The following is a 25,056-nucleotide window of genomic DNA, read 5'->3' on the forward strand; positions in this document are numbered from 1 at the left end:
ACTGTCAAAATTTGATGTCGTGCAGTAGAGAACATTTCCCCATTTAAAAAAAAAATAATAATTTTCAATCAAATTTAATATTCTTATAAGCCATCGTCTGAGGCCTAAATACAAACAGGAAACAGATCCAGATCCTTTTAATTATATGTAAGTTGAACTTAAATCTCCAATGTGCTAAACTGCGGACGCAGCCAATAAAATAGGATTGTCAATTGAGCCACAAGTGAGTTAAATCTACGAAGCATGATATCTCACGTCGACGTCAGACCATCCAGACATTCACACGTTTTCTGTTTATAATTTTCTTGCATTTACCAGACTCAACTTTTGTCCACCATATGTCCACTGTATATTAACTATTCCCTTAGGGGCAATTAGGACTTTCCATTTGTTGTAAGAAGACCTGAATATGAAGGACACAGCCAGAAACAACATTTCTACCTAAACTAAAAACAGAAGCACATTCAGGCAGAAAAAAAAAACCCTACAGTTTGTGCAGCATCTTTTTTATTAGACATATGTCCACATTGCTAATAAACCAAATGCTAAATTTGTAGCACTATCCAGAATATTTGCTTTACTCTGTGGAATGTTTTTTACACTATATTGTTCTCTTCATTAGTTTGTGGTTTAGCATGTGTTTCACTGGTTAGAAAACTATAGGTTACTGCTGTTATATTAAATATGCAGTAAATTTACTAACGAAACACAAATTTGCAGGTACATTTTGCATTAAACTCATGATAACGGCTTTCCAAATGAGCCTGATTTTGAAAGTCAAGGACTTTTCTTACATATATTCATAAATCGTAAAGAAAATAGAAAGGGGAAAGTTCTTCGTCTCCTACTTTTCTGTTGTGCTGGAGCTGATGCATGCCTCCCAACATTCTCAAATTTGGTGAGGCAGTCCTAATGGGGACTCCAGTCCAACCATACTATAAGAGTACATGATTAGATGCACTTTGCAAGGTGTACTCTGCACATGGGTTACCCTGAGAGGGGCTAACCAGTATAGTGGTCACCCTTTACCCCACAATTGTCTCATCAGCATTCCCCCAATTGGGCTGCACCTCCCATGAGAAGTCTACATCCCAAAATTACCAAACCTCACTGAGAATGACCATGTGTTTGAAACAGAGCTCAGAAACATGATGCCTGTCTGTGCTTGTGTGCATACTGGCCAAGACATTCCGGGAGAATTGTCGATATGGGATGTATCAACCGCTGTGGCCAAGACAGATGTTTTCCAATTTCTTCTTTAAGATGTGTAATCTAAAATTGTTGATTAATCATCAATACTTGAGAAGGTTCAATTGACAGTCACGTTGTATAGGTAGCCATTTCTCTTTCCACAAAGCCCTTAAATATAAATGTCTAAATATAACTTGGTAAATGTTTGTTTCCCCATGAAGATCATTCACTATAAACTATCATAACCACTAACCTTACTATAGTGGCTATGGTGCAAGAAGTCTTTGGGTGCAGTTTTCAGACCTTGCAAATCATAAATATCGAATGACAGCTTTTAAAAGTGAACCTACCACGCTCAGTACAACTTGGGCTTAACTTAAAGAGCATTAAATTTAATCCGCACATTGTGCTAGAAAATGTACAGATATTAATTTAATACCCTTTAAAAATGTGGTGCCTCTACCACCTGTCAAGCAGTCCTCAGCATTGAACTTGAAGACCAAACACAGCTTCTACTACAGGGGGTGCAAGAGAACACTCCTTCGAGGGCATCTCTCTGGAAGCATAGGACATTCTGACACTACTAATGTGCTATCAGTAGAGCCAGGGTCATCACAGGTGGATTATAAACCTGTTTGTGGAGTTGTAACCAGCAAAGGGCTAATCACAGGAGAGGGGGGTGGCATTGGAGAGCAGGTACTGCACCCACGGACCCTCCAGTAATGATAGCACTGCAACAAGTAGTAGACTAGTAGGATAGCAACAGCTCCCAAATCGAGTACAGTATATATTTAGTGCCTCAGTAGATGGATAGCCAGGAGTGCCAGGTTCACTTTAATATGTTATATAACTGATCATAAATGATTCATGTAAGTTAAAGTAAAATAAGTTTAAACAACCTCTGATGAACATTACAGATAAGTTGCGTGCAAATTAGCCACCATTACAAAGACTCAATTTCACAAGGAATATCATGGTAGTGCTACTAGATTGTTAATCCTAGAGCTAGTATGGCATTGGGATAGTTAGAAATGGTCTCCTGATTCCCAGGAGCTCTGTATGACATAAACTCCACAGAGTCCTAGAAGGCTAATGGGAATACCTAGCTCCTATAAGCTACGCTACAAACTATCCATACGGGGCTATGGCATCATATTCGAATGTCCTCTGACTGAAGAACTTTAAAGGGACACTATAGTCACCTGAACAACTTTAGCTTAATGAAGCAGTTTTGGTGTATAGAACATGCCCCTGCAGCCTCACTGCTCAATCCTCTGCCATTTAGGAGTTAAATCCCTTTGATTATGAACCCTAGTCACACCTCCCTGGATGTGACTTGCACAGCCTTCCATAAACACTTTCTGTAAAGAGAGCCCTATTTAGGCTTTCTTTATTGCAAGTTCTGTTTAATTAAGATTTTCTTATCCCTTGCTATGGTAATGGCTTGCTAGACCCTGCAAGAGCCTCCTGTATGTGATTAAAGTTCAATTTAGAGATTGAGATACAATTATTTAAGGTAAATTACATCTGTTTGAAAGTGAAACCAGTTTTATTTTTTCATGCAGGCTCTGTCTATCATAGCCAGGGGAGGTGTGGCAAGGGCTGCATAAACAGAAACAAAGTGATTTAACTCCTAAATGACAGTGAATTGAGCAGTGAAACTGCAGGGGAATGATCTATACACTAAAACTTTATTTAGCTAAAGTAATTTAGGTGACTATAGTGTTCCTTTAATGAGCATGTAAGTGCAGAAAAAGAGATGTCTCTTTCCAGAGCAATGGGGCCCAGATCTGTTAATGACCCAGTTAAATGACAAGGGATTACACTAAAATGAAAAATAAAAACCCTATGGGTCTCTAAACTCCATGCCTAAATGTATGAAATATGATGGGACTGCTGCATGCAGAAGAGTGAAACGGAAAAATTGTCATCATCCTGAGCCCAGAGCAGGGCCGGCGCTTCCTATAAGGCAAACTAGGCAGCCGCCTAGGGCGCCATATAGGAGGGGGCGCCCTGCGCCCCCATCGCCGGCCCTTTAAATGTTGCTGCCGCCTGAGCGCTCTATAGAGAGCGCTCAGGCGGCTGCCGCACTGCCTCACCTCCCCTGTAGCGTGGCCGAGCTCCTCTCCGGTCCGCGACCCGGCCGGACTGACAGGAAGTGCACACTTAGTGTGCACTTCCTATCATTCGGTCCGGGTACAGGAAACTGAAACTCCTGTACCGCGGACCGCAGAGGAGCTCGGCCACGCTACAGGGGAGGTGAGGTTAGGAGGAGAACTGGAGGAGGCGGGGTAAGAACGAGGGGAGGGGGGGTAAGAAGAGGGGAGGGGGGAGTAAGAAGAAAGGGGGAGGGGGAGTAAGAAGAAGACAAGTGGAGGGGGGAGTAAGAAGAAGACAAGTGGAGGGGGGTAAAAAGGAGGGAAGGGGGAGTAAGAAGAGGGGAGGGGGGAGTAAGAAGAAAGGGGAAGGGGGAGTAAGAAGAAAGGGGGAGGGGGAGTAAGAAGAAGACAAGTGGAGGGGGGAGTAAGAAGAAGACAAGTGGAGGGGGGAGTATGAAGGGGGAGGGGGAGTAAGAAGAGGGGTGGGGGGGAGTAAGAAGAAGAAGAAGAAGAGGGGAGGGGGAGGGGGAGTAAGAAGAAAGGGTAAAGGGGGGAGTCAGAAGAAAGGGTAAAGGGGGGAGTCAGAAGAAAGGGTAAAGGGGGGAGTCAGAAGAAAGGGTAAAGGGGGGAGTCAGAAGAAAGGGAGGAGGGGGGAGTCAGAAGAAAGGGAGGAGGGGGGAGTCAGAAGAAAGGGGGGAGTCAGAAGAAAGGGGGGAGTCAGAAGAAAGGGGGGAGTCAGAAGAAAGGGGGGAGTCAGAAGAAAGGGGGGAGTCAGAAGAAAGGGGGGAGTCAGAAGAAAGGGGGGAGTCAGAAGAAAGGGGGGAGTCAGAAGAAAGGGGGGAGTCAGAAGAAAGGGGGGAGTCAGAAGAAAGGGGGGAGTCAGAAGAAAGGGGGGAGTCAGAAGAATGGGGGGAGTCAGAAGAATGGGGGGAGTCAGAAGAATGGGGGGAGTCAGAAGAATGGGGGGAGTCAGAAGAATGGGGGGAGTCAGAAGAATGGGGGGAGTCAGAAGAATGGGGGGAGTCAGAAGAATGGGGGGAGTCAGAAGAAAGGGGGGAGTCAGAAGAAAGGGGGGAGTCAGAAGAAAGGGGGGAGTCAGAAGAAAGGGGGGAGTCAGAAGAAAGGGGGGAGTCAGAAGAAAGGGGGGAGTAAGAAGAAAGGGGGGAGTAAGAAGAAAGGGGGGAGTAAGAAGAAAGGGAGGAGGGGGGAGTAAGAAGAAAGGGAGGAGGGGGGAGTAAGAAGAAAGGGAGGAGGGGGGAGTAAGAAGAACACAGGGAGGGGGGAGTGAGAAGAACACAGGGAGAGGGTGAGGAGAGGGTGAGGAGAGGGGGAGTGAGAAGAACACAGGGAGGGGGGGAGTGAGAAGAACACAGGGAGGGGGAGTGAGAAGAACACGGGGGGGTGAGGAGAACACAGGGAGGGGGGTGAGGAGAGGGGGTGGTGAGAAGAACACAGGGAGGGGGAGTGAGAAGACATGGGGGGAGGTGAGAAGAACACAGGGAGGGGGGTGAGAAGAACACAGGGAGGGGGAGTGAGAAGAACACAGGGAGAGGGGGAGGTGAGAAGACATGGGGGGAGGTGACAAGAACACAGGGAGAGGGGGAGGTGAGAAGAACACAGGGAGGGGTGAGGAGATGGGGTGGTGAGAAGAACACAGGGAGGGGGGAGTGAGAAGAACACACAGGAGAGGGGGTGAGGAGAAGGGGAGGTGAGGAGAACACAGGGAGGGTGGGTGGGTGTGAAAAGAGACCCGCAGGGGAAGGTGGGGGGAGAGGAGAGACCACTAAGGGGCAGGGGAGAGCTCTAAGGGACAGAAGGGAGAGCTCTTTCACACTACACGCACACACACAATGCATCCCTATACATACACAGAAACACACAATGCATCCCTTACACACACATGCAAACACACACACACAGCTTCTCTTACATACACACAGAAACAATGCATTTCTTACACACACTCGATGCACACACTTACAGACACACACCTTGCATCCCCTATGCATACAAACACAGATTCACACAATGCATCCCTTACACACAACCACAAACACACACTGCTTCCACTACACACAAACACACTGCATCACCTACACAAACTGGTATCCCTATACACTACATTCCATAAGCACACACATTAGATCCTCTACAATAACACATAACACATCCCCTACACACTACACTCCCTGTGAGCCAATTTAATGGGTGAAACATATAGGTGGACTTATGGGTGGGCCTTATGGGCGGGCCTTATGGGCATACTCACCGTCAGGCCCTGGGGCCCAGACCTTGAGCTGTGTAAGGGGCCCCAAAAAATGGAGCTGCTTCCTGTTCTCCCAGAACATTGAATTTTGTGACCGCAGTTACAAACAGCCTCCAGAGATCCGGTTCTACACCAGACCAGTGGAGCCAGACTGCAGCTAGAGCCCATCATCATCATCATCTGGTTGTAAGTAGGCAATCTAGTATATTATTAGTGACACTAATCTCTAATTAACCTCACATTAAAGGGACACTATAGTCCCCAGAACCAATGCAGCTTGATGAAGTGGTTCCGGTGTCTATAGCCTGACCCTGCAGGCTTTTTAATGTAAACACAGTGTGCAGCACTGGCGTTAGTTCATATGGCAGATTATATGGGTGGGGCATTGTAATGTCACACTGGGGGGGGGGGGGGTGGCAAATTTTATTTTGCCTAGGGCGGCAAAAATCCTTGACCGGCCCTGGCCCAGAGTGCCCATTGTACAAGAATAAAATGATGGTAAAGGGCTCAATTAATAAAATCGGCAAAAAAAATTAAAAGGGCACTGCCAATACTGCATTAAAGTCACTCCTGATTTTGTTAGATTTTTCCTACATTAAAAATATAATACTTTTGAAGTTTACACACTAGGATGACATATTTCACAATCCATCATCTGAGCACGCCTAAACGTTTGGAAATTTGGAATACACTCAAAAGAAATGTATGTTTACTTTATTTCAAAAGGATAATACATTGCTTTATTACATTCACACCTTCATTTTTCATGATGCCAGTGACCAAATTAAAACTGTACACTGACCTCTTAGAGGAAGGATTTATTTTCGGAAAATCCGGTATTAAATTATGAAACCATTCCATGTACTTCTAGTTGAAATGTTTGCACGTTTTCTAATGCTAATTAAAAGGACTGGGTATAATTTAATACATATACCCAAGAAAGAGAAGCACAATACAAATATTTGACATAATACCAGTGTGACGGACAGCCTGGCACCCCGACTGGGTACCTCCGTCAAGCTCTGTTTCCTAGTACTTGTGAGCACCATAAGCACTGTACTGGAACACCATAACCACCATAGACCCCACGCAGCTTGGTTGGGATCTTGCCGTCCTCCACTCACCCTGGACCCAAGACCAGGATCCAGCTTCCAGTGGGTAGACCTCTCCGAGTCCAGAGAGCATAGCAGGACAGCTCTTAGAAGAGCTAGTAATTATACTCAGGGGAGTATTGTGATATAGCAATCCCCAGAGTTAATGTAGCTCTCCAATCCCCCAAACATGAGCCAAGACTTCATGAGGGGATAAACAAATCTCAATTTAATGGGAGCCACACTTGGCCTTTTATAACAATCCCCATGCAAGGGGTACGCACACATGGACCTTGTTGGGGACTCCAACACAAAGTCACAGACCAATAAGAACAGTGATTAAATGCCCGACACTCCCATAACAAACATAGAATCCCTCCTCCCTGCTTGGGAGATAACTGGATCAGTAACTGTACCAATTCTAATCCAATTACCTCCAAGCACAGAAAAAACATACTTTTTTAACACCCCAAAAGTACTCTAAAAATACATAAAACCCCACAAATGTTACATCCCCTGATAGCCCTGATCTGGGTGACCAACATATGCAAAAATCACCCAGATCAGTTCAGGGGTTCAGGAATTTCCTGGAAGTCATTTATTTGACCGGCCGCAGGCATGGTACCATAGCCGAAAATAGTTTGAGGGCATTCGCAGCTAAGTCCCCCTGAAGTCTATTCGCGGTTTTGCTCCATGCGAACAAGATGGCCGCCACCCCCCAGTCGTCCATAGGAATTGCGGCCACCCAGACGAACACTTGCGGTGGAAATTGCAGCAATGTATCAATTAAGCTTAACAAGCTCCAGGGTGGTCTCCGGTTCGTGCGGCTATTCGGTAAGCTAACCATATAGTCCCAATTGCACGAACAGAGCCTGTTTAAAGTATTTTAGCCAGGTCTATTGCAGGGGCCATCGTCACAGGGTAGGAGGCTGGAAAACAGGTCCCTCCAAAAACTTGTGGCAAACTCACAGGAAAAGGGGAGTTTGTCACAACCAGCATCCATGAAATGTTTCTGTGTGTTTTATGTTAAAGGGACACTCCAGGCACCCAGACCACTTCTGCCCACTGGAGTTGTCTGGGTGCCAACTCCCATCACCCTTAATCCTGCAAGTGTAATTATTGCAGTTTTTATAAACTGTAATAATCACCTTGCAGGGTTAAGTCCTCCTCTAGTGGCTGTCTGTTCTTAAAACACAAAAAGTGTTTTAAACAACGCTGGTCGTCCTCACGCTATGCATGAGGACCTCCAGCGTCGCCAAAATCCCCATAGGAAAGCATTGAGTAATGCTTTCCTAGGGGGAGGTCTAATTGACAATCATTGCGCATTAGGTCTCCCCCGCCGGCTGGACGGAGCCTGACCCATGACGAGGGACATCGGTGCTGGATTCAGGTAAGTAACTGAAGGGGTCTCAACCCCTTCAGCAACATGGGATGGGACGGAGGGGGCACTGCAGTGCCAGGAAAACTGATTTATTTTCCAGGTACTGGAGAGTCCCTTTAATGTACTAAAAAAAAAAATCTTCATCGAAGTTATTTTTGTATGGCAAGCAATTTTGCAACTGACCACAGCAGCAACCAGGAAGCGGCCAAAATATTTCAGCCAATCTGTACTCTCCTGTAAAAAGTATGAGAGTCTTAGTAAGCACATACTAAGCTAGAATTTGTTTATCTTCTTCAATTGTCTGGTACATTTAAAATATTTCTGCATCAGAGTATCACACTAAATTATACAACTTCACACAACACTCCTTTAAAAAAAAATGAGATTCTGATCTACATCTAGCTCAACTTGCCGTCTGCACAAATTGTAATGGATGGGTTAATTTGAAAAGTTTTTTTTCCTTCTTATTTATACTGTATGCAATATTACTTCTCCAATAAATAGGAAGGTTTATTAAAAATAATACTTTGTATAAATTAGTGATATATTCTCTTGGACTAGAGAGCACTTTACGTCAATGATAATACCTGGAAGACAAGTTGTTGGCATGAAGCAGTGGTTGATTCTTCCAGCCAAGTACCTTAATAGCCCCTTCATTAGGCCACACATTTCTCATCCAATTAAAATCATTGCACAGTCTGCAGTTGTCCTTCCTTTTATTTCAAAGGGTAATGTAGAATGAACTGACCAAAATATGTAAAAGCTAATATCTCTATATAACAATAGGTGGGCACATCAAGTACCAACAATCATGCATTTAACAAATACAAATATTCAAAATGAAATGCAAACCTAGATATGTAAACAAACAAAGCTAATTATTATACACTGCATAATCAATATACCAATATGCAAGCAAAAAGAAAAAAAGGATGGCAGCAGAAAATGATGGCCCAGTTCACAGGTGGCAGAAATAGTAGTGTATATTTATTTTAAAGACACATGGACTGCATTGGGTGCATGTGGGCTGCTTACCTTGTAACAGTATATTTATCTTTGCTAGCATAACTTTTTGCTATGTATTTTCTATAAACTTGATGTATTTGTATGTTTACTCTACCGAATAGCAAAACATCCAATTCTGCAGCCTCCCATACTGGGTTACAGTCCTGCCAGCTAATAATAGGAAGACTATTATTGTCAAAATAGGATTGTAAAAAAAAATACTCCAGGCACTATAACCAGGGGCGTATTAGCCGCAGGCAAACAAGGCATTTGCCTTGGGCGGCATTTTCCAGGGGGCGGCAAAAACAGACATGCCGGCGGTCGGGCGGCGCTGGCGGGCGGCCGGCGAGGGAGCACTTCCCCTGAGCTGTCTGCTCAGCTCCCTCGCCAGCCGCAGAGTGGGGCTGGGAGGCGGAGCCGGAATATGACGTCATATTCCGGCTCCCAGCCTCACTCTGAGGCGCGCGAGGGAGCTGAGCAGACAGCTCAGGGGATGTGCTCCCTCGCCGTGCCGCCCGATCGCCCAGCAGCCACTGGACCACCAGGGAGGAAGAGACCCCCCCCCCCCCCAGCATTCCCAAAGGTAAGGAGGCTGGGGGGGGGGGGGGGGTGTTAAATTAAACAAAAAAGTGTTAAAAATAAATTTTACAAAAAACGTGTTAATAATAAATTTAAAAAAATGTGTTAAAAATAAATAAAAAAATGTGTTAAAAATAAATAAAAAAAATGTGTTAAAAATAAATTTTAAAAAATGTGTTTATGTGGGTGGGTGAGTGTGTGTCTGTTAGTGTCTGTGTCTGTTAGTGTCTGTGTCTGTTAGTGTCTGTGTCTGTTAGTGTCTGTGTCTGTTAGTGTCTGTGTCTGTTAGTGTCTGTGTCTGTTAGTGTCTGTGTCTGTTAGTGTCTGTGTCTGTTAGTGTCTGTGTCTGTTAGTGTCTGTGTCTGTTAGTGTGTGTCTGTGTCTGTTAGTGTGTGTCTGTGTCTGTTAGTGTGTGTCTGTGTCTGTTAGTGTGTGTCTGTGTCTGTTAGTGTGTGTCTGTGTCTGTTAGTGTGTGTCTGTGTCTGTTAGTGTGTGTCTGTGTCTGTTAGTGTCGGTGTCTGTGTCTGTTAGTGTGTGTCTGTGTCTGTTAGTGTCGGTGTCTGTGTCTGTTAGTGTCGGTGTCTGTGTCTGTTAGTGTCGGTGTCTGTGTCTGTTAGTGTCGGTGTCTGTGTCTGTTAGTGTCGGTGTCTGTGTCTGTTAGTGTCGGTGTCTGTTAGTGTTTGTGTCTGTTAGTGTTTGTGTCTGTTAGTGTTTGTGTCTGTTAGTGTTTGTGTCTGTTAGTGTTTGTGTCTGTTAGTGTTTGTGTCTGTTAGTGTTTGTGTCTGTTAGTGTTTGTGTCTGTTAGTGTTTGTGTCTGTTAGTGTTTGTGTCTGTTAGTGTTTGTGTCTGTTAGTGTTTGTGTCTGTTAGTGTTTGTGTCTGTTAGTGTTTGTGTCTGTTAGTGTTTGTGTCTGTTAGTGTTTGTGTCTGTTAGTGTTTGTGTCTGTTAGTGTTTGTGTCTGTTAGTGTTTGTGTCTGTTAGTGTTTGTGTCTGTTAGTGTTTGTGTCTGTTAGTGTTTGTGTCTGTTAGTGTTTGTGTCTGTTAGTGTTTGTGTCTGTTAGTGTTTGTGTCTGTTAGTGTTTGTGTCTGTTAGTGTTTGTGTCTGTTAGTGTTTGTGTCTGTTAGTGTTTGTGTCTGTTAGTGTGTGTGTCTGTTAGTGTGTGTGTCTGTTAGTGTTTGTGTGTGTGTGTGTGTGTGTGTCTGTTAGTGTGTGTGTCTGTTAGTGTGTGTTTGCCTGTGAGTGTGTGTGTCTGCTAGTGAGTGTGTGTCTGTTAGTGTGTGTGTGTCTGTTAGTGTGTGTGTGTCTGTTAGTGAGTGTGTGTCTGTTAGTGAGTGTGTGTCTGTTAGTGAGTGTGTTTGTCTGTTACTGAGTGTGAGTGTGTCTGTTAGTGTGTGTGTGTTTCTGTTAGCTAGTGTATGCGTATCTGTCAGTGAATGTGTGTGTGTGTATATAGAATGCGGGGCGGGGGGAAAGGTTGGGTGGGGGTGGCGCGGGGGGGAAGGGGGGGCGCCCGAGTTTTGTCCTGCCTAGGGCAGCACAAAACCAGGATACACCACTGACTATAACCAATGCAAGTACTGTAGTGGTTATGGTGGTAGGGGTGCCGTGGTACACCCCGATTTAAGTAGTCAAACCATTTTAGAACCGTTTGTCTTCTTACCTGGGGTACACCAAGTGCCTCTCCCTACCTCTATCAAAGCCAGAAGCTCTTTGCCCAAGTAAAGCCAGGTGGTGCAGCTTCATGGCTTAGAACAATCAGCTGAAGGTCTAAGTCAAAAAATTGCTTCTGCAATGCATAGCTTAGCTCAGCAAAGCCAACTTAACCCCTTAAAGACCAAACTTGTGGAATAAAAGGGAATCATGACATGTCACACATGTCATGTGTCCTTAAGGGGTTAAACGCCTAGCAGAAGTTTCTGGCTCTCCAGAGGAGAAGAGGAGAGGTGCCTGGCAGACCTAAGGTAAGATGTCAAACCACCCTGAAAAAGTCTAAATACTCAGACTGGGGTCATCAGCGCACTGTAGTGGTTATGGTGCTTGGAGTGTTCCTTTAAAGACTAGAAGAAAATCTGGTCTAACGAATCGGCATATATTTTTCAACACACAGATAACAAGGTTAGAATCGGATAGAAACCCCTATAAATCCGTGTATCCACTCTGTCATGTGGTATTTCTAACTGGCTATTTCCAATTCAACTATTTTCCAGCTTGGCTATTTTGTCCTAGAATCTGCAAAGCTCCATAAATATACAGTTTAGTGAATAAAATCCAGTGTAATACTACAGATAATTGTGGTTTTTAAAAGTACAATAAAGAAAAAAATCTGTCATTCATTGCTTAACTGGTTTTCTCTATACATTGTTTTCCTTTATTTTTATAGGCATTTTAAAATGTTCAGATAAAAATGCGAATTAAAAAAAAAAAAAAAAAATCTGCAAGAAGTGTTGCAACGGTAATAAATCATGTCTGAAAGCTGAAATCATGAATTTAAAAGCACATTAATATGCAACCTTTAAACTGCACTGGGCAACAGCCCATCACCTTTTACATGGAGATACCATGCTATAACAATTAATCACAGCTAAAGCATACATACACAGTCAACATTCTTAATTAGGGTTGATGCACTCTCCTCCTTGCCCCTATCTGTCAAGAAGACTGTTTAAAAATCTGAGTTATTAGTCCATATTAGGGAACAGGGGAAAAGATCTGGTTAATATCTGTAAGATTAAATCATTCAACCATACGTGGTACACTGGTGCCTGATAATTTCTTGTCTTACTAAAGGCAGCAGATAACCAGTGCCCCTGAGACCATGAAAGTGACTATAAATCAAGAGGAGTGCAGACCCTATACATCCTGGGTTAATATCTGTTTATAATATCTCTACTGAGAATGTAGGCTTGACACTTAAGGAGTCATCTTAGAGAGTGAACAGGAGAACAGGCAGGGTTACTTAAGAACTCAAAAAGAAGATTAAGCAATACACATTTTTCAAACATGCGATGTGTTAAAAGCAATTCCCAGGATCTTATAAGGTACAGCTCATAGAAAACTTATAATTTGTTTTCAAAGGAAGGGACCTCTTCTACATTAGTGGTGCACAACGCACGTGATAAGAAATATTCTTCAGTTATTCATTATTATATGATTAGGTACATTATGAATGATACGTTTTCTGAAAACTCCAAAACATCTGGAGTGGGAATGCTCATTTGGGATACTTGTCCTGCCTTGCACATGTTAGGACACCACAGAAAAGCATCCAAACCACTTAGTGTGAAGGAATATTATATTTACTATTACTTGAGGCCACAACAGGGTTCTCCAACCAACAAAAGGGTGATTTGTGCAACAGCAGTTGGCCAGTCAATCAAGCATTTGTATATGCTTCGAGAAGTAATACATGTTGTATCACTAACACAGCCCATCCATCCCTTCCCCAGGTTGATACCTACAACAAATGGGAGGTATGAGTGTGCATGATTTCCATTATGCATATTTACCTTTTAATCATAAGGTGCAAATAAATTGGACAGCTGTAAAATAGATAGAATATGCACATTTTGGAGCAAACTGCCAACACATGTATTGATTTTAAGGCCATTCTAATAAATCCTTTAGGTGCCAGGCATGTGACCAGAAGATTACAAAGCAAAATGTAAGGCATACATCTGGAACGCGGTCTCAAAAATATGGTCATTCTCCACCTGTCCATCAATTATAGTTAGACATTTGTATTATTATCTTTAGAGTTCCTCTCTCAGCATATCTCTAACCATACAATTCATATATAGAAAAACAATTGTATGTTTGAAGTCTTAAGAACTTTGTGAGCCATTTCTTTAAAGTTACGGGAAAAGACGAGTGAAGAAATCCCTATTTGGGAGCATGGCACTTTTGTGTAGTTCCAGTGTTTGACTATTATGACTTTAGCAACAACTAGAATATGCAGGATAAGGTGTTTTTGAAGAGTTTTAGATTGGTTCTGGGAACATATCAACAAGTAGGCATCGTGGTGTGCGAGGAAGTCACAAACCAGTGGCCAGAGATCATATTTGAAACGGACGACCAAAATGGACCCAGGTTAGAGCAGCTTTAGAAGATGTGCAGGACGGTGCCCTGATGAGATAGACACCTCCAAAAATTCTAAAATTATCCAGGGAAAATAGGGGTCATTTAGACTGGGACCATATATTAGCAGAACAGCATTTTTCTTCTTTATTCCAGTGAGAGAGGCATCTGGATACACCCTGCATGTTTGAGGTTGCTTTCCTCCAAGTCCCCATGTGGTCTGCCTCCAACTGTTTAATAAAACTCAGTGAGCTGGAAGCCTATTGGTCAGAAATTCTTGTCTAACAGAGGGAGAGGATCATGACAGCCGGTTTGAGGCCCAGACATATTTGGTGTTTCACAGAAAGATTTGCTTTATCTGATGACTTAACATTGTGGGCTACTAAGATATGCTTGAGGTGGAGAGAACCCAAAAGTCCAAAATTGTGTTTCCCTGAAAAAGAAGTGCCATGCTATTCTCCTCTGCAGTCCTCCAAAGAGTCAAGGGTGTAATACAATAAAGATCATCTAGACCGTAGGTGTGGGGCCAACCAGACCACATCTTCATTAATAAAAGTGTGAGAGACAGCACATTATTCTGTCACATCCTCCTAGGTAAGGTGTAGGCAAGCTCCAACACTGCAGATACTATGGACCATATCCCCATTATGCTTGGCCAGCATTATGGCTGTGAGGGCATTATGAGACATGTCAACCACAACATCTGGAGTGCTAAAGGTTGCCAACTCATGTTCTAGGGAATAGGAGCCACATCAAGGTCATGAAACAAGTAAGGTTGCAAGTATGCATTTTCCAATGCAACCCATTACAAAGAGTGACAGTTGAGTAGGTTTAGGAGAGTTTGAGTCATGAGAGAGGCAAGGTTGACACATTTTCTTTGATAAAATGTATGTGTGTTTTGCTGTAAATACATTAATATCTGCTATCTAGTGATGTACCGAACGGTTCGACGGCGAATAGTTCCTGGCGAACATAGCGTATTCACGTTCGCCTCAGCGGGCGAACATATGCGCGGTTCGATCCGCCCCTATTCGTCATCATTGAGTAAACTTTACCCTGTGCCTCACAGTCAGCAGACACATTCCAGCCAATCAGCAGCAGACCCTCCCTTCCAGACCCTCCCACCTCCTGTACAGCATCTATTTTAGATTCATTCTGACGCTGCATTCTTAGTGAGAGGAGGGAAAGTGTAGCTGCTGCTGATTTGATAGGGAAATGGATAGCTAGGCTACTGTATTCAGTGTCCACTACAGTCCTGAAGGACTCATCTGATCTCTGCTGTAAGGACAGCACCCCAAAAAGCCCTTTTTAGGGCTAGAACACCAGTCTGCTTTTTTTTCCCTGTGTAATCTAATTGCAGTTGCCTTTTTTCACGGTTATAGATTGAATAGCAGTTAGTTGTCTGCAAGCGGGTGTCAGGCCTACAGCGTGTACTCTGCCAACCTCAGCCACTGCACATTGCCACTCATATCTGGTCTCACAGTAGCGTGCACGTATAGTACCACTAATCCCCAAAAAAATGACAGGCAGAGGCAGGCCACCCTGCAGGGGCCGTCGTGGTCGTGGTGCTGTGATTCCCTTTTGCCCTAGAATAATGCCCAGTTTTCAGAGGCCACGTACCCTGAACTTGAAAAGTTCTGAGGACATAATGACAGGCTAGCTCAGGACACCCAATCTTCTACAGCTTCCGCTCGGAACCTTGACGCACCATCCTCCTCCAGCTTAGCTTCGGGTACCTCTCAAGATACCACTCACCCGCCTGCCGCCACCACCAACACTAGCACCACAGCCGCTTCACTTTATCTGTCAGAGGAGTTATTTAAACATCCGGTTGAAGAAATGAGTGATGCACAACCATTATTGCCAGAGGATGTAGATAACAGGGATATGTCTCAGTCAGGCAGCATTACACACATGGACGTACGGTGTGATGATGATGATATTGTACCCGCTGCTGCTTCCTTTGCTGAGTTGTCAGATACAAGTGAAGCGGTTGATGATGACGATGCGTCCATGGATGTTATGTGGGTGCCCGCTCGGCAAGAAGAAGAACAGGGCGAAAGTTCAGATGGGGAGACAGAGAGGAGGAGGAGACGAGTTGGAAGCAGGGGGAGGTCGTCGCAAGGAGCTAGTGGCACAGTCAGACAGCATGCATCGGCACCCAGGGTCAGCCCGAAAGCACGCCAATCAACGCATGCAGTGTCCACCACCAGAATGCCGTCATTGCAGAGCTCAGCAGTGTGGAATTTTTTTTGTGTGTCTGCCTCTGACAACAGCGATGCCATTTGCAACCTGTGCCAAAAGAAACTGAGTCGTGGGAAGTCCAACACCCACCTAGGTACAACTGCTTTGCGTAGGCACATGATCGCACATCACAAACGCCTATGGGATCAACACATGAGTACAAGCAGCACACAAACTCAAAGCCGCCATCCTCCTCCTGGTCCAGCATCTTCAGCCACATCAACCACTGCTGTTATCCTTGCCCCCTCTCAACCATCCGCCACTCAGTCTCTCGCCTTGAGCAGTTCCCGCTCATATGCCCACAGTCAGGTGTCTGTCAAGGACATGTTTGAGCGTCAGAAGCCAATGTCAGAAAGTTATCCCCTTTGCCCAGCGTCTGACAGCTGGCTTGTCTGAACTCGATTGTGCAAAAGGAATTATGTCTGGCACGTCTGGAAGTATGTCTGGCACAAAAGGAAGTATGTCTGGAAGTATGTCAGGCATGTCTGGCACACAGTGTTGGGGCAAGGGTCCATCTGACCACTGATACCTGGTCTGCAAAGCATGGTCAGGGCAGGTATATCACCTACACTGTGCATTGGGTAAACCTGCTGACGGCTGCCAAGCATGGAATGCGTGGCTCTGCAGAGGAGTTGGTGACACCGCCACGACTTGCAGGCAGGCCTGCTGCCACCTCCTCTACTCCTCCTACTCCATCCTCTTCCATAACCTCCTCGGCTGAGTCCTCTTCTGCTGCTGCGTCTTGCTCCACATCAACGGCACCCCCCCAGCTCCCCAGGTACTATTCCACATCCCGGATACGGCAGTGTCACGCCGTCTTGGGTTTGACTTGCTTGAAAGCAGAGAGTCACACCGGACAAGCACTCCTATCTGCCCTGAACGCACAGGTGGAAAAGTGGCTGACTCCGCAGCAACTGGAGATCGGCAAAGTGGTTTGTGACAACGGAACAAATTTGATAGCGGCATTGAAGTTGGGCAAGTTGAATCATGATCGTACAACGCTTTGTGCATAAGTACACAGGCTTACAGGACGTCCTGAAGCAGGCCAGGAAGGTGTGTGGCCATTTCAGGCGTTCCTACACGGCCATGGCGCACTTTGCAGATATCCAGCGGCGAAACAACATGCCAGTGAGGCGCTTGATTTGTGACAACCCGACACGTTGGAATTCAACACTCCTAATGTTCAACCGCCTGCTCCAACAAGAAAAAGCCGTTAATGAATATTTGTATGACCGGGTGCTAGGACAGCCTCTGGGGAGCAGGGATTTTTTTTGCCACATTACTGGACACTCATGCGCAATGCCTGTAGGCTCATGCGTCCTTTTGAGGAGGTGACAAACCTAGTCAGTCGCACCGAAGGCACCATCAGCAACATCATACCATTTGTTTTCTTCCTGGAGCGTGCCCTGCAAGAGTGCTGGATCAGGCCGTAGATGAGCGTGAAGAGGAAGAGTTGTGGTCACCATCACCACCAGAAACAGCCTTATCAGCATCGCTTGCTGGACCTGTGGCAACGCTGGAAGAGGATTGTGAGGAAGAGGAGGAATGTGGCTTTGAGGAGGAGGAGGAAGACCAACCACAACAGGCATCCCAGGGTGCTCGTTGTCACCTATCTGGTACCCGTGGTGTTGTACGTGGCTGGGGGAAGAACATTGAGATCACTGAGGAGGAGGAACGGGAAATGAGTAGCTCGGCATCCAACCTTGTGCAAATGGGGTCTTTCATGCTGTCGTGCCTGTTGAGGGACCCTTGTATAAAAAGGCTGAAGGAGAATGACCTGTACTGGGTGTCCACGCTACTAGACCCCCGGTATAAGCAGAAAGGGGCTGAAATGTTACCAAATTACAACAAGTCGGAAAGGATGCAGCATTTGCAAAATAAATTAAAAAGTATGCTATACACAGCGTATAAGGGTGATGTCACAGCACAACGGGAATCTAGCAGGGGAAGAGGTGAAAGTAATCCTCATCCTCCCATGACCACGCCGGCAAGGACAGGACGCTTTACAGACGTGTTGTTGATGGAGGACATGCAGAGCTTTTTAAGTCCTACGCATCGCCACAGCCCTTCGGGATCCACCCTCAGAGAACGATTCGACCGACAGGTAGCAGACTACCTCGCCTTAACTGCAGATATCGACACTCTGAGGAGCGATGAACCCCTTCACTACTGGGTGTGCAGGCTTGACCTGTGGCCGGAGCTATCCCAATTTGTGATATAACTTCTGGCCTGCCCCGCTTCAAGTGTCCTGTCAGAAAGGACCTTCAGTGCAGCAGGAGGTATTGTCACTGAGAAGAGAAGTCGCCTAGGTCAAAAAAGTCTAGATTACCTCACCTTTATTAAGATGAATGAGGGATGGATCCCGAAGGGAATGACAGTGGGCGATACATTAGACTAAAAAAAGGCCTGATGAGATGAGCTGCCTTGGGCTAAAAATGGTCCACACGCTGCTGTATTTTAGCTCTGAATGCCGGTTGACTTGCGTGACTTATCCGCCACCAACTAGGGTTCAAGCCGCAATGTTTTAGGGCACTTTCTGCCTGGGAAACAAACATCAATTTGTCTGTCCGCTGCTACAGCAGCGGCTGCAACAATACCTAATTTTTAAGGCATGTGTACATGCCTAATTTTTTGGGCCTCTGGTGCTGCACTGTGGCTTCAAAAACCAAACCAAAAAAAAGGCACATAACAGGGATTAAACTGATATCAATAGTACTACTTAACACACCACTCCTAACTGGTGGCACATTAGATTGCACGCGCAGTGCCCCATATTTGAAGTAGGAGGACCGACCAAGCATCTTTTTCCATCTTCCGGTTCCTAAAATAGATGCCATATACACGTCCCCTGATAGGGCGCCAGCTCGTTAGTCTCTTGGGCGCCAGCTCGTTATTCTCTTTTTCACTTCACTAGGGACACTTTACTGCACTATGGGCACTTAGACCCACTCTTTGTCTTGCACAGTTTTATTCCTAGCCAGCATCTGTGATGGGAAATCAGGCAGTCATCTAAACGTTTAAATTGAGCTTTAGCTTAGAACAACCTTGAAGGTGTTTAAGGAGATTAGGGCTAGTTTAGAGAATTCTTCTTAGACCTCTCTGAGTCTTTATAGCCCTTCTACCTATCCAGCATTTCTAGAAACTAGCTAAGAGAAAGGGTGGCTGTGTATCTGTGATACATTTAACTTTATATCACCTTATTGACACTTTTTATGACAGCATCACTGCGGTCTCCATACTCTCTGCCTATACCCATCTATATAGAGGGAACTTCCTTGCCCCTTGCAATATTATATAATAGGTAATAGTATTACCATTATTACACAATTAGCCACTATAGGGGAATGAGTATAGTATCCCTTTGTTATTTATAAATGATACAATAAAGACTTTTGTCCATTACTCAATTTACTTTAAAAAAGGGTACTAACCACGGTATTAACAAGCATAACTCTGATTTCCCTTTCTCCCTCTATTATACACCTATGCTCACTAAGATTTGTAGGTATCACTTTATTATAGTTGTCTAACCTTTTTTTATGCCAGTTTTAGATCTCCTTCTTGGGAAATATTTTCTTTTTTCAGTTTATTAGCATACCTGGGTACAAGCCCTCGGTGGGGCTGGCACCACCACCTGACCACATTTCCTCGTTTCTTCCACTCATACCGCTTTTTCCATCTTTGAAGGGGTTTGGCGAAACAAGGAAATAGTCCTCTACTCGTAACAGGGATTAAACTGATAAGAATAGTACTACTTAACACACCTTATAATAAAAGCAGAGAGAGGCAACGCAGAGAGAGGAGTCTGAAGAAGAGGAGTCAGAGGAGGAAGATGGCTTTGAGGAGGTGGAAGACCAAACACAGCAGGCGTCCCAGGGGGCTTGTTGTCACCTTTTGGGGACCCTTGGTGTTGTACGTGGCTGGGTGGAGGAAGAGACCTTCAATGACATCAGTGAGGACAAGGAACGGGACATGGCTAGCTTGGTATCCAACCTTGTGCAAATAGGGAGTTTGCGGTTGTGCAAATGGACTGTTTGCGGTTGTTTGCGGTGCGTTAAACTGGGAGTTTGGTCTATCACTGTAAAGCGGGCGTAACCCTTACACTACCTGATCGATACAACATCATACAGTAGGTCCCCCCCCTCATTATTTTTATGGCCCCCACCCACCGCTCATGGGTGGGGGCGGGAGGACAGTAGGTCCCCCCCCATTATGATTTATGGCCCCACCCACCGCGCAGGGGTGGGGGCCAGGGGGGAGGACAGTAGGTCCCCCCCCTTATCATTATTTACTGAATATTCCCCTGTATAACAATGTTTGGCATTTAGTGAATATTCCCTATTCTGCTCTGTGTCAGTATGTATCAGGGTCCCTGAGGACAGGTGTCAATCCATATCTGCCAAGTGACCCTATGTAGGGGGAACAGTCCCTATTCTGCTCTGTGTCAGTGTGTATCAGGGTCGCTGAGGACAGGTGTCAATCCATATGTTAAGGTGTCAATATGTCATATGTCAGGTGTCAATCCATATCCATTGTGATTTAGGAATGTTAGGTGATATATGCCCTTTATGGATTAAAACCAGACTCTGCATCAACTGTGCAATTTTCCATGGGAGTTTTGCCATGGATCCCCCTCCGGCATGCCACAGTCCAGGTGTTAATCCCCTTGAAACAACTTTTCCATCACTATTGTGGCCAGAAAGAGTCCCTGTGGGTTTTAAAATTCGCCTGCCCATTGAAGTCTATGGTGGTTCGCGAACATTTGCGGAAGTTCGCTTTCACCGTTCGCGAACCGAAAATTTTATGTTCGCGACATCACTACTGGTATCTAGAAAAGACCTGCCTATTTCCAAAATAGCATTAATCTCATTAGTAAAAGTTGTTGACTGCTTTGTAGATCTATTAGCTACTTTGGATTGCATCCAGGCAAACAAACTGTGAGAAAAGTATCATTACACACTACATATTTTACATCTAAATGTTATTTTACACAATATGAATACAAAACATGTATAAATATTGTAAGTTTCTTTACTTAAATAAAGCTTACCTTTATTGCCTACCAGGGCAACATATGGCTGTGTTTCAGATTCTTCATTTACTTTCTTCACCATGGAAAACCAGTCTTCTAAATTTTCAAAACTCTGGTAATTGGTTATATCATATACCAAAAGTACTCCCTAAAAATATACAAAATAAAAATGTTTGTCTATTTGTGTGATTCAGGACAATTCTCTGCAAATACACTGGTATTTGAATATTTAGCAGTATTTTAGCAGACATTTTTATACAAAACATTAATTTTCATTTTAACTCTTAGTAGACTGCACAGACATTTGATTTTCTATGCAGTAACATTGTGTGGGTTGTTTGACTATTAAAATTTACTTTAAAAAGGAGCAAGTTTTAGGCTAAACATATTTCTGAAGACAGATTGAAAAGACCTGGTGATAACACAATGAGGTGCACTAAAATAAATGGCTGTTTCCTAAGGAAACTTAAAGAAATATGGGCAGGAATCTAATAGAGGCACCCCAGTGGGATTATTTGCATATTCATGGCAACCTGGTAAAACCTTGGAAACATTTCAGACTATTGCAACTCATTACTAATTAGCCTTTCAAATACCTGCATTGCCTCTCTTCAGTCTGTAATGCTGCCACCAGGCTCACCGACTTGATAGACTGCTACTCCCACACCTTGCCCCTTTGTCAGTCATTACATTGGCTTCATATATCATTCAGGATTGAATTCAAACTGCTAACACTAGTGAGGAGCAGATTGAGGGCTTTATAGGATAGTTTCCTCTTTACTCAACAAATACAATACTTTACTCAAAGGGTTCTGCAGTGGACCCCGGGTAACCTGACCGGTTGCCTCTGCTAATTCGCTTCCTTCAGCCGTTTATGAACCATTCAGAGTATCAAGAGACTCACTTCCCCCCAGTACCTGGACGACACACAGCTCTGGAGGTACAACACTGACAATGCTTTATTGGTACAGGCTTAATTTATACACAGACCCCTGCAGGAGGTCTCCATACTATTCAGTACAAATTCCTCAGTCCCAGGCTGGAGGGTGATGGTTTACAGATAACCATCTTACACACATGGGGGAAACTTAGGGGGCTCCGCGACCCGAGAAGGAAATGGGGTACACATATAAAACCCGGTGTTGCTTGGTTTAGTCTGGTAAATTCAAACTTCGCGCCTAAACCAAGCAACAGCCAGTCCGGAGAAAAGGCGCAAACCCATTTGTGCTCAGGGAGGGGAGGCGTTCCACCAGACAATCAGGGATAAAGGAGCAAAACCAAATTGCGCCAATCAGCGCCCAGGGCGGGGAGGTGTTTTGCCGGCCAATCAGGAGAAAGGGTGCAAAACTAGTTTGAATGGTAGCCCTTCTCCTATTGGCCGGCACAGACTTCCAGGCAGCCAGCAAGGCTCTGCAGCTGTGAAGCCGCCTCGCAGTTCCAGGGATTCTGCTGTGGCTCACGCCTCTCTCTCCGGTGGATATCTCCATGTAGGTAGCACTGGAGAGAGTGCTTTTTGGGCAGCCACTAGCCCAGATATTGATTATGCTCCTTTAGGATTAGATAGGGCGATCCCTTGCAACAACAGCCAGTACCCCAAAAGTATCCCCACCAACCTTTGGAACCTATTCGTGGTGTTCCAGTGCGAAGGCCACGCAAGGGAAGCGTCTCCTTCCGGGATATGAATGCTCCCCTTAGGTGGCGTTCGTCTATATGAAATGGCGGCCACCCAGGGGAGCACTCATTAATTACTTCCCTTGCGGTTTCGCACTGTCATAGGTGCGAACGTTCTAATTGATTGGTGTGAACATTCTAATGGGGTACCGGGTGGTCCCCGTTCAGGAGACGAATGGATCCCATTTGCATGAATGCTTCCAAACAGGAAACCGAGCACAGTACGAAACACACAAGGGGAAAACACACAAAATAGTAGTGGGCACATGTGTATATGGCATTCAGTGACGGCGTTCCGTCACAGTTCCCTTACATCTGCGAATGATCTTCTCCTGGCATCACATTATTCCTGCACCACGAATTCTCATCTGCATGATTTTGCCATATTCTTATGGAGCTCCCTACCCGGTACCATCAAACTCTCCCCTAGTTTCCAGTCCGTTTTTTATTATTATGACTGGTATGTATAAAGAACCATCAAATTCCACAGTGCTGTACAACTGGAGGGAACAGTATAATATGCACAAACCAATACAAAAAAATAAAAAAGTACCTGATCCAGAGCGTTTAACAATTTGTCTATATTCTGAATAATTAGCAATATTCTGTTTTCACAAACAAAAAACACAATTGGATACAAGAGGAGCGGAGGACCCTGACCAAGAGCTTACAACATACCAATTACAGTACTTTCATAGTAACTACTCAGCAAGGAGTCACTCAAAACACACTTCTTTAGGATAGCCTATATAACTGGCGGACGCTTCTCTCTTTACAATTGCCCTCTTCAGTTCCTTTCTTTCCATAGCCCAGTTCACTCTCTCTCTCCTTCCACTGTTCAATTTTTCACACACCACTTTTACCAGTTTATTTTGACACAGGCATCTTATCCATTGAGTAGCCCCTTGTTCACCTATTGTCTCTGTTAACATGCTGCATGTGAATTACTTGTCAAATATCCTCATCCTATAATTGTAAAGATCTGCAGAATATGTTGATGCAATATAAATGCCAATAATAAGTGTTTGGATTAATTAGTACTAGGTGGGCTTACAGATCCCTGTTCTGTATCAACTGAATTAAGTTAAATTCTGCCATTTGTAAATAACAAAATTAGCCATGTTCTATGGAGAGTCAGCTGATTTAGCTGATCAGTCTGCTGCAGTTTTCCTAATGGACAGACACACTACTAACTCGGATGCACAAAATGATGAGAAATCAGTAAAAATACATAAAAACACAGAGCAGTCACACCATATAGATTACACTGTCAAACTTAGAAATTAAACTTTGTTAAAATAAAATCGTATGTGGACATTCACATTGTAGTAGTTTATTTATTTTAAAAAAGATCCATTAAATGGCATCTGGACATACTTTGGAGCACAGGGACATTGCAATAGAGCATTGTGTTCCTTTGTTGGACTCCTGAAGATGGATTATCTCTGGAATAGGCTTAATTAAATTATAAGTGAATTACTCTGTACTGTACATCCATTTCCTCTTAATTATATGCAGAATAAAATTTGTATTGTGTCAGTCGAGGAGAAAGGTCCATTTAAATCATTGATAGAAATCGTTGATGATACTGGATTAGCAGTTACCAATGATGGATATATTTCTAATATTGTTTAATGGATATTTATAGCCATTTATGTACTGTTAAACTACAATTCTGTCATTTGCTGGATACTGGGTCCTTTTCCTTCTATCTGATAACGTTTTACATTTTTATCAGACTTGGACTGTACGCATTGAATAGCAATATTATTATTACCTCTATAGTGTGCCCCTGCCTCAGCTTTAGGTACCCCCTCCCACACCAGCATGAAAGGGTTAATTTTTTTTTATATATTTTTTAATTCACTCATCTTAATTCCAGTGCTGAGGTCCAGCATACAGAGAAATTTTTTACTCAAAATGTTTGTTCGACTTTCGAATTGTTCGAGAACAGGACCATTTGAGTTCCGAGGTTCCACTGTATTTTGATTATATTTATTAATGTTTATTTAATTTTACATTTGGTCTTCTGATCAGAGAGGTCAAAGATGTTTTGATGTCCTAAAAAGGGAGAAACATGGAACTGAACTTTCTAAAGGACTTACTATCCTCCAGATACCGTACATTTACGGAGTGGAACAACTTCTACTTGTCATACAGAAGGAATTAACTATTATCTCCAGACTGATAAAGTAGAAAAACATCAGTTGCAAAAATGTGCAAAAAATGGTCTCTTGATTAAAAATTAAAAATAAAACTTTTAAAAATATCAAGAAAGACTATGCGCAGGACACAAATGATCACTTGCAAACCCTTCTAAGAAATAGCCAAGAGAAGGGAACTCAAATGGCAGATTAAATTTAATGTTGAAAAATGCAAAGTTATGCACTTTGGCATAAAGAATGCACAAGCAACATATACC

The 25,056-nt window shown here is 44.0% G+C and overlaps 1 protein-coding gene across 2 annotated transcripts in view; it reads right to left on the reverse strand.

Moving 5' to 3' along the window:
- RAB28 (RAB28, member RAS oncogene family) overlaps window positions 1-25,056 on the reverse strand; it is a 111,593-nt gene that overhangs the window by 41,448 nt on the left and 45,089 nt on the right. For both annotated transcript variants that reach the window (XM_063457786.1, XM_063457787.1), the window contains exon 4: window positions 20,982-21,111. In XM_063457786.1, the coding sequence (XP_063313856.1) occupies window positions 20,982-21,111 (130 nt within the window). The remainder of the gene's footprint in view (window positions 1-20,981; window positions 21,112-25,056) is intronic.

Source organism: Pelobates fuscus, chromosome 6, assembly GCF_036172605.1.
Source record: "Pelobates fuscus isolate aPelFus1 chromosome 6, aPelFus1.pri, whole genome shotgun sequence".
NCBI classification, from domain to species: domain Eukaryota; kingdom Metazoa; phylum Chordata; class Amphibia; order Anura; family Pelobatidae; genus Pelobates; species Pelobates fuscus.